At 39.0% G+C, this 11,111-nt stretch overlaps 1 protein-coding gene across 1 annotated transcript; it reads right to left on the bottom strand.

Annotated features, from left to right (window-relative positions):
* On the bottom strand, positions 1 to 10,686 carry LOC140246234 (mitochondrial carnitine/acylcarnitine carrier protein-like). Its single transcript, XM_072325690.1, has 9 exons — positions 10,378 to 10,686; positions 8,597 to 8,686; positions 7,951 to 8,081; positions 6,859 to 6,949; positions 5,375 to 5,498; positions 3,681 to 3,753; positions 2,898 to 3,007; positions 2,050 to 2,174; positions 1 to 624 (listed from the first exon to the last, which is right to left on the bottom strand). Exons 1-9 carry the CDS (start codon positions 10,471 to 10,473, stop codon positions 568 to 570), a joined length of 897 nt encoding a protein of 298 aa, XP_072181791.1. The 5' UTR covers positions 10,474 to 10,686; the 3' UTR covers positions 1 to 567.
* Between the last annotated feature and the right edge of the window lie 425 nt (positions 10,687 to 11,111).

Below are 11,111 nucleotides of genomic sequence, written 5' to 3'. Positions count from 1 at the left end.
TCACAGAGGGCAACCTTGTATTAAATAAAATAGAGACAACTTTCATTGGTTACAAGCACAGTTTGATATCAAACCTGTCATTATCCTCATGACTACGTACAGTAAATTGTACCATCACTATCCACCTGCTGGGCTGGTGGAAGCATTCGAAATGGTACTTACATTCTTGAATAATGTGTACTCATGTACGAATGGCATTTCAGACATGGCACTCGATTGTTCAGTTCACCCTTGGCAGATGCTTGTGATCAACAATCCCAGCCAATATATCACGCTCACTTCTCTTAAAAGTCACATACCCCACATCAGCTCTTGTGGGAGAACATCTCACAAATGATTTACATTTTGGTTTACTTATATGCACAGCAGAAATACAGAATTCCTTGGTATTTTGATGATGACATAAGATTTTTTGGGGAAGCTGAGGTACAGAACACTGAGAAAAATCTGAAAATACTGCACTTTAATTCTCACTGTGTACAGAGGCCATCTGTACGAAAATCATTCACCTCGTGTTTAATCTTTCTCGCCCTTGACAGTGTGGTTCTGTTCAAAAGCATCTCTGTACTACATCCCTACCCAAGTAAGGAATTTCATGGCAAGTTCGAATCCGCAGAAGCATGCCTGTAGTGCAGATGAGAGAATAAGAGAAGGGAGAGATTAGATACATACATAATGGTCATAACTTTCCACTGACTCCATGTATGTTAATTTATGAGTGCTGTTAACATTGAATCGAAAGACGTACAAGAAACATATTGCGAAGACACGTTATCAAGTGATCTCTGAGTTACTTCTAGCAGCACATCACTAACAAGAATTTATACCATATATATCATCACACCTGGTAGATACAGAAATAAACTGAGGAAACGATAGAAAGAGAGAAAAAGGACAGGAAAAATAACATCTCATGCTTTTTGCTTGATGTTCCCTACATGATACAACTTGGACATGAGAGGGTGCTGCATAACTTTTTTTTTTCCCACTTGCTCGGTCCGACAAGCAAATTTTTCAAATTGTTGCTATTAAAACACTTGCCCTAATATGAATTTCACTTGCGCGAAAGAAAGTTAAAATACACAGGAAAATGATTTTGAAAGGCAAGCACTTCATTAAACACAATCACTTGAATAAACAATACACATTGTTTCATGTACAATAGACACAATGGAGTAACAAGCTTGGTTTGATCGAGTGTTGGTGTTGTATTGGTGCCTTCTTCATATACATTGTAAGTGTTGGGAAGTTGCTGAAATAAAATCAGTGCTTATGCATCACAAAACAGTCATTATCTTTTGGCTTCTGCATGGCTAACTTTGTGGGATTTAAAGGGGGGGGGGGGTGAGTGAAAAGAAGGTGGCTTCAAAACTTTTTTTGTCATTGGTCCAAAACACTTGCCCGACTTTGATTTTCACTTGCCCCTTGCAATCGAGCAAGCATTTACATAGCACCTTGCATGATATTTCACATACAATTGTTGGCTTTTCCTTGTAGTCTCATCAGAACAGACACTACACTTTCTTTTCCACTATTCGAACACTTTAAGATGCAATCTGCTGATGGTAGAGTTTCTTCTGCATTTCTTTTATCAACACAACTGGCACAGATTTGATTGTAGTTACTGGGTAGTTCTCTATGGCATAGAAGGTTACTGCTACTACGAAAACTACTGATTTGCCAGAGTGTGAGAACTTAGTCTTTTTGCCTCTTAGGGACAATATTTGCTATTACGCAAAGCTTCTGGAATTTCTGTCATTTTATCTATCTATCCATTCTTAGATCTATTTACATTTGTACACCTATCAATTTTTTTTTGTCATCTATCTAATAACCTTATCTATCCACATTCATATATATACATGTGAATATATACATATATAAATTCAGCATCAAAACAAATAATAACATTAAAACATTTTGCGCTAAACTTCCACAACTTGTCACAATAAACTATTTTGTTCTTCTGAATAATAATCAGCCATCTCATTGAACACACATGGTGCTCTCTGAGCTACATCCAGGTGGAATGCGTGCATCTATACTCACTGCATTAGCTGGGAATGCCCTGATCATGACGGGAGCTAGGCCCTTGAAGAGGGCCTGGGGTCCTTCCTTCTTCATTAACTCTGCAAAGACGCTCCTGATGCCATTTGGATAGGTGCCCTCAGGAGCTATAAAGAGTTTTGACATGGCAAAGGAGTAACTTGAGGTTAGTCTGTCAATATATTCATCCAGGGGGGCATTTCATAAAGTGTGGTGTCAATGATGATAAATTTGTTCTGTCAATCAGATGCAAGGATTTCAGTGGCCTAAAACAGTTGTCACTAACTGACAACATTTGTGAAACTTTCCCCTGGATATTAATCATCTCGACAAGGTTGGTTGTCCAAGTTGGTTTGCACACAAATCAAACTGTAATTCATTCCACTACATGTCCACTTCCTTGATTATGCTTAAATACGGCCAAAGTAATGCTTGAATAAAGCTGTCAGGAGCTGCCCAACTTTTACTGTGAAATGGAGAAAGTAAGGTAACAGAAGAGCTTGGCTTATACATGTATGTCTACATTATGAACTCCTCATTCAGTATGTGATTAATCAAAATACACCTTTTTATGACACACTACAGTGTACAAGGCCCATTTTGATTTTATGGACTGGTAGCAAATCATATCTGATTACAGATATACATGTGCATGTAATGTACATGACTCACTGTGGATTGATAGTGTGGTGACATCAAAGAATAACTTTTCTTTCCCCAAAACGGTTTTCACGGATACACATACTTACACACACTTTGTAAGTGAAGCTAAAAGTTCTTGGTAAGTGCATTCTAGGAAATTGTTGAAGAATTATATATTCTAGTAAATACTGCATTGAAGGTTTGAATACCTGTCTGTAGTCTTGACTTCAGCGTGTCTGGAGCGATGGCCACAGACCAGTTGAAAACGCCAGCCATACCACCAGCAAACAGCACACTCAGCACACTCAGATCACTGGGCCTGATTGGGGAAAGAAACAGAGATCTTCAATTCATCTGTTCATGACATCTACAGTGCAACACCCATTCAATATTTCAATGTTTTTGGTCTTTTTTTCTCAAACTTGACAACTCACAAAAACATCATCTCCCATGACAGAAAAGCAAAGAAACATATAAACAATGTAATCTTAAAGGTGAAAAATTTCAAACTTTTCTCTTGAAAAGGAATATTAATTTGGTTTTCATTTCTCCACTGTCATCAAAACAAACAACTGTCATACAAGTCCCAATTTGCAAAATTAATGGTGTACAGGGTATTAACCACAGCCCACAAGTGCCCTTTTTCTTTTTCTTTTTGAGCAGTGTACAGGAGCAGTTTACTATAAACATATTCAAATTTTGCACAAAGTTCTGCAACAAAAATGAATTGAACACTTTGTTATGCTGCAAGGTCGGGGGGGGGGGGGGGGAATAATCAAAATGTGAATATACTTGTAATGCGGCACGTCATAGCTGATCACAATCTTCTGCAACAAACTTCACTGCTCTATGAAAACTGATAACTTGGTATGCCATGTGTAAAGGTAGATTGTCTGTTTATCTAATCTCTGTTAATCAAATTTCTAAAACTGGCATTTGGAAGCGCACAACACTTTCCTTTGTCATGGGCACCTTGAAATTTCGCAACTTACGACTTGCCCTCTGGTGTCAGTGCCTTCTTGAGCAGCTCATATGTCATGAAGTATGTACCCGTGGCTGGAACATCTATGAGTGATGGTGGACAGAAATACAAAATTAGGTCATTTCACACACATACAGATATTGATTTGCAATGTTTGTAGTTGGAAGATATGAGCTACGTGTATGTGATTCTACAACAAGCTTTCAGAGTTTCTGGTATTGTGTCAAAAAACAAACAAACAAACACTGCTGTAGAAAATTATTGTTGAATGTGTCAAATCAGTGAAAATCTGTGAGTGGCTGGATCTAACATGCTTAATTGTGTCATTTTAGTTCCAAGGTTGGAGAAGGTGGGTGGGCCTGCATAATTTTACCAGCAAATCTTACATTTATATTAATGCAATACCATGCTCAAGGGGAATTTTATGTGAAATGTTGTACACTGTATAATGTCAAAATTATGTGACAATACTTTTTCAATTTTGATATTTTGCTTCCTACAAAGTCAACTTTGAATTTGGCCACATCAACTCAAATAGTGCAAAAGTGCCGTAGAACTCTTCTATGGACTGGATACCTGTCTGGCACTCTGGTGATTTAATTCATGAACATTTCGGACAGCATGCTAATACATCATTATGATAACGATACTAAAAACTGAAGTAGTAAAAGCAATTGTGATACTACTATCAGATTCATATTAGGATTATGATACAGAGGGCATAATCTCATTTTTAAAATGCTTCTCACTTACATGTGTCTATTGTGTTTTCAGAAGTTCAATCCCGCAAAATATGAATATTAAACACACACTCAAATAAGAATGCCAGACTGCGGGATTTAATACATTGTATGTAAACAATGGAACCGGTGGTGCCTGCTTCACTATTTGCCAAGGATAAAGAGGCATAGACAGTGGCTGTCTGTTAATTGCACAGAAGCCTGAAAATGTTGAGCCTACCATGTCCTGATGTATACATGAACATAGCACTCTGGAAGCTGAGATGAGTAAACATAAATGGGGTCCTTTCAGGGTTGAAACAATGATTCAAGCATCAGGGTTAAAGGGATGGTAAAGTTCTGCATGGTTGTGATGGGGATTCGGGTTCTAACTTTTTGTGAGATATTCACTGGAAACCACTCATGAAATAATACAGCGCATACATTTCTAAGTGCCACTCATGAAATTTCAAAGAGCATACGATTCTAAAAGCAATTCAAAGTTAATTTGATGAAAGTTGGTTTTGAATTAGGTGAGATATCTAAAAACAAAGTGGTCCTAATAAAAGGTGGCTCTCACCTTTTATTAGGACCACATTGATTTTGCTTTGTTTTTAGATGTCTCAGCCATTTCAAAACCAATTTTCATCAAATAAAATTTGAATCGCTTTTAGAATCATATGCTCTTTAATATTTCATGTGACTTGTTTCCAATCATCACACAAAAAGTTCAAACCTGAACCCTCATCTCAACCAGAAGTATACCATCCTTTAAAATATTTTTAGATTGTAATATAAAGTATTAGTAATCAAGAGGCAGAATAGCATAGGAAGCAATAATGACAACGGTAAAGCAAAACAGACAGAAAAAGCAAAACAGCAAGGATGAGAAAGAGAGATAGAGACGGAGAGGACCAATACATCATAGATGTTTCTGGAAAGGAATGTATTGGGATAGAATTCATGTTGAGAGAGTGAAACGTACCTCTGAGCAGTGTAGCCATGGTGCCCTTGTAAAGTCCCCGGAAAAGACCCGACTCCCTGTAAATCTGCTTGGCACAGTCCAGGGGACCTGCGTACCTGGCCTCAGCAGAGGATGCTGCCTGGATCTGTTAGCCAATGAAGTGACACCACAATCTACCGTCATCTACTCGCACCATTGTAGTTTTTATCTCTGGGAATTCCTCAAATGACAACCTTGTTTTGTTTTGTTTTGTTTGTTTGTTTGTTTGTTTTTTTGCTTTATTTTTGTTTCATTTTAGTTTTGCAGGTAGGTCTCATAAGAACAATTTCAAATATTAGGAGAGCAATCCTTATAACATGTGATGATTTTAATATCTTACCCCTTGTTCGCCTGATGAAAATTTCTTGAACACTGCTGAGTTCTTTGAGCAACTATAAAGACTGCTGAATATGACTAATTATAGATACCACATAGCTGGTGTGTAAAAGAAAAAAAAAATGGTGAAAGACATTCTAGAACTATCAGTATTTTTTTATATACTGCAAAAACCAACCCATAAAGTAGTTTTGTGAGTACCAGAAGTGGTGACAGTGAAGTCTTTGATAAAGCCCCTAAAAGTTGCAAAGTCTCAATTTTCATGGGAGGTATAATTGGTAAAAAAAAAAAAAAAACCCACAAGCAAACAAAAACATAAACATACACAAAGAAGACAAAAGAACGAAGTGCAGGATATAAAGTGTACTTTAGCAATGACGTGGCAGGGACCTCTGCCTTCTTATGTGATTGCTACATCCTGGCACAAATATTCTCCTTCATTTCAATATATTACCGGTACATATCTGACTATAATCCATCTCAACTTCTGACTTTCATGATTGACCTTTTATCCCCTATGAATGAAGAAATTATACTGAATTTGTCTTCATCCTTCTTACAATGCAACACTTCTACTGGACTTTCAAAACTGAAGTTTTTGGCTGGAAAAACATCACAACAATTATTGCAGAATTCAGTGACCTTTAACCTTCAACCTGTCATCCATATCATGTCACCTGAAAACTGTGTGGTAATATTCTTTCCTTCCTACAGTATCCTATCACTAGACATTTCCATCTGAAGATATGGCCAGAAAATTACATTTTTCTTCAAAATGCAATGTCTAGGGACTTTTACTATGACTACAATTATCACTTGAAGTGTGTGACCTTAGATACCAGAGGGTTTGCCCATACTTAGGTTTAACAGTGCATCTACATGCCATGTAATATGCCTCAAAGTCATGCCATTTTTAAGAAAAGAATACATTGAAGGGTTTAATAATCATGTTAACAAGATCTGGGTCAAATGTATGGATGGTCATACTATAAAATGTCCGCCAAAATTTTGGCAGTGTTGATGAAGGCATAGAAGTGGAGCACATCTTGAGTACCAGACATATCAGATGCACATGCGGTCAGGATGGGAAAGAGGAAATTGACGTTGGAAGCAAAGAGACGTAATTGCACCTGTAATAAGCACTTGATGCGCTCTCCTGGAGCCATGATGGCAGTGGTGAACACACCGGACAGCATGCCTGCCAGGAACAGCTGATCTGGCCTGCAGAAATCAAATCAGGAGATACAAGTATCCAGTATAAAAATGCTAAATATTACAGTCACTTTACGTCACAGATGAGTAAGCACGACAATATTCAATACACCCTTTATGCCACCTTCCTATTGGAAACTGCCACGGTCAGTCACATAACACAAGCAACTTCTCTCATATCAAAATGCAATATATGGCAACATTGCAATATCCTTTCCACGGATCTTCAAATTTGAATTCTTATGAGGGAAATAAACACAGCAAAATCAAGTCTTCACGGTGAAACTTGATAAATAAGGTTTAAATAATACATACAGTATCTATCTTTGTGCTGGTGGACTGTATGTCAGCTTTGAAAGCTGTGAATACTGTGGGTTTGCTTTCACATAACAATAGGTGACAGGGTAAAACATGACCCCCTCCTTAACCCATAAAATCTCCCAAAGACACAATCCTGTGTTTTAGTGTTGCACCTATTACAAATTTTACTATTCTTTGACAGTATGTTATTGGGTATAGCCAAAAAAAGTTTTTTTTTTTTTTTTTTTTTTTTTTAAAGCGGAATCGGAATCCTTTGTTGGTCATTTAAGATTGTTGGTTTAGTTGCAGACTTTTGACAAACCTCTTTAGTACTAAATAAGGAACTGGTTCCTACATTGGCAAAACATGGTTGGAGAGAAGAGTTCCTGTTTCTTTCTTAGAACAGCACATTTTTGTAAATTTCTCATAATGATCTTCGTGCAGATTTAACAAATTTAACCAGCTCTATCTTAATTTTCTCCAAGAGGTACAGTTTAAATCCAGAGTTGATTATTTGATAAGCTGATCTTAGCTGATGATAAGTTGTCTGCAGCAACATTCACCCAGAACTTACTGGATTAAAGTATGCACATCCTGAATAATGAGGTAGGACTGGCACCATAACTATGAATTCATAAGTCACTAAGGAAAGGCGTGCATACATACATACAATGTACCTAGCAAGAGGCAAAAAGGAAGTGCCCACTTACGCAAACTCTCCATTAGGTAGCCTGGGTGTCTGCAGGCTTTTGCCGACACTGTATCCCAGGAAGCAGACAGCATACATGGGTGTGACACCAAGGATGGGCGCCAGCATGCCTTTATATAGACCTCTGAAGCCCTGGTGTGGTAGAAAACCGAACAGAAGGAAAACAATTAAAGCAACAAATCGAACATTATGCCTTCTGCATCTAATCAACCAACAGAAAGTGGGTACTGCAGTTGCCCTTCATGTATTCATCTGTACATATACTCTTTGAGGTTAGCTTATCTTTCTTTCTTATTCTTTAATCCACTGACTACACAAAGTGTTAATCATGATTATAAGGAAATCTGAACAGCTCAGAGGCAACAGTTTAAGATTTTAAAAAGTACCAAGAAACTCATGAGTGTCCTGTGTACACTTTGATAGATCTGGCATCTTGGTTAACATTAAAAAATCTTCAAATTTCAGTTGATCTGAATATGCATAGTTCAAATGACACATAATGTATATTTCATGCATTCTATGCCTACACTTGTATGTTTCATTGTTGAAATACCATTTTTTAAGTACTGTGTACAATCATGTGTGAGCACCGTATTTTCTGTTAAAGTTACTGTCCAGTGAAACATGCTACTTGCATTTGCACATACCTCATTTCTGACTATCTTCGCTGCACAATCAAATGTTCCTTTGTATAGTGGATTGACTCCAGGGCCTGTAGGTTGTGTTTGAAGTCGCACCTGCAATGAAGAGTAAGATATTTTAAACAGACAGTAATGAATCTACTTCATGAAACTTTTGACCCATAGGGGTGAAAAAAGCACCTTGCTTGTACATCTCTACTTGTATATTATTAGACCTTCTATATGATTTTTTTTTTTTAAGATGCGAAACCTCTCATGAAATATGGAAGAGCATACTTCTGAGAAGAATTCAAAGTTTATCTAATGAAAATTGGTGTTTCGAACAGGCCGATATCCGAAACAAAACAATCCTAATAAAAGGTGGGACCCACTTTTTTTTAGATCACTTTGTTTTACATTTTGGATATCTCAGCCATTTTAAAAGCGATCTTCATGAAATAAACTTTGACTTCCTCTTACACTTTAATAGACTCTACGCTCTTCAACATTTCATACAGATAGTGGTTTCTAAGTACAACACAACCAAGTGCAAAACTTGGTTTTGTACATCTCGCAAAAAGTTAAAAGCTGAATCCTCATGTCAACCAATAACTAACATGTTAGAGTCTTGTTACATGTATATCACATCATCCCTTTAATTGTTTAAGTTAGATCAAACTGCACATACACATGACATAAACCCCGTTTACAGTGCGAGGCTCGGCCGCGGCCGTGCCCAGCCCCGTTTAAGTGTAAACGCGCAAAAGGCCAAATGCGAGGCCAAAATTGGCCTCGCATTTGGCCTCGCTCTGGAGGTGGTCTCGGCCACGGCCGAGCCGCGGCCGAGCCCGGCCTTTTCTTGGTGTAAACGCAAACTGGGCCAAATGCGCGGCCAATTGCACGGCCAATTTCAATCTGGCTTCCAAACCCTCTGCATGTATCTTTCGCTATTCAGGATATTAACCCCCTCAACGTCGAAAACTAGTATAGTTTAAGGTGGTTTTGTCCTGCAAAGGATTCTTTCCTTCGGCAAAGGCCTTTGCCCGTCGCCACGGAATTCATTTGGCAAAGGGTCTGAAAACCAGACAATACCAAATTGCATTTGTTTACAAGCAGAGCGCCACTACGACAAAACATTGAAAGGTTTGAATCAAAAGCGCGGCCGAGCCCGGCAGTGTAAACGGACAAAATTGCGGGGCCCGGCCTCGCATTTGAGGCTGGGCTCGGCCGCGGCTCGGCCCAGCCCCACACTGTAAACGGGGTCATACAGTGTACTCGCGTTCCCGCAGGTACAGTTGACGCGGATGACGCAGGGATTGTGGAAGACACTTCCACCTCCCTGGTTGATGCTGTAAGGGTGGCTTTTCATATGCAGTGCAACTTTAGTACAATTGTAGCACACTCTCTAACGTTAGTAGTAGTCAGCAGTAGTCAGTAGTAGTAGTAGTAGTAGTACTAGTACTAGCTAGTCAGGCCAGGAACCGGGAGGCCAAGGGCAGACTCACTGCACAACAACACACGTTAACACAAAACACAGCTGAGTTGCAGGCAGTAGGGGCCGCGGCGCGCTAAAGGGCTAGCTTGCACTAAAAATTCAGTCGCATGAATACATTTACGAAATGGGAAAGAAAGAATATAAGAAAAGAAGCATTTTCAACGTGCCAGTTCGCTGCCATGTATTATTGTCAGAAATATACATCAGAAACAAGCATTCTCCACATAATTGTAAAATAAAGACCCCCGCCCCGACGTCTATGTATGAATGGTTAAACACCGTAGGTAGAATCTACCCGGCTTTTGTAGGTCACCTTGATCGTATCCAGCGGGTGCCCAGCCGCAACGAGACACACACCTCCGAAGCCTCCTGCCAGGAAATTTTTCACGGGATTCGTATCTGACGACATGATGTACTTTGTAGTGAGCAATATATTCTGCTTCTCCTTATCTCAAGTGATGCTTTTACTAGGTGTGAACCTTACGATACTCCTACTAGTTGGCGAGCTTCTCGAACGCGAACGGTAGATACCAGTAAAATCGAAATGATGTCCTTTCGTACTGCCGAGATAAAGAATGACAATACAAAATACGTTCGAAACGCACACGACTACACACACCGGCGGATTACGTACTACATGTGCATAGCACACACTACTATGCAAATGCTGAATGAACGACTCCCTGCATTATGCTGCGGCGGGCTATGAAGACGATCGATTACAACGATAGCTCTACACGACGACAGAGGATTCCTAGGGGCCATCGAGTTCGGTGGAAGCCAATGCATTTTTTGCGCACCACAGAAAACAAAACAACAACAACAACAACAACAACCCATCTGTACATCGATTATCATCACGAAGTAGATCGATCCCATTAAAGAGTGGACCGAGTACTAACAGAGATAACAACTTCCGAAATAGAACGATAATAATTACTGTTGATGGTACCTGTATTAAAGTTAGCAAAAGAGCTTGGTTACCGTACTGATTACAATGTATACCCATTTAGGCCTATTCAATCCTTCAAGTGGGACACTGCTGTG

Source organism: Diadema setosum, chromosome 2 (assembly GCF_964275005.1).
Source record: "Diadema setosum chromosome 2, eeDiaSeto1, whole genome shotgun sequence".
In the NCBI taxonomy this organism is placed as follows: Eukaryota; Metazoa; Echinodermata; class Echinoidea; order Diadematoida; family Diadematidae; genus Diadema; species Diadema setosum.
This window is presented reverse-complemented; position numbering and strand designations above follow the sequence as displayed.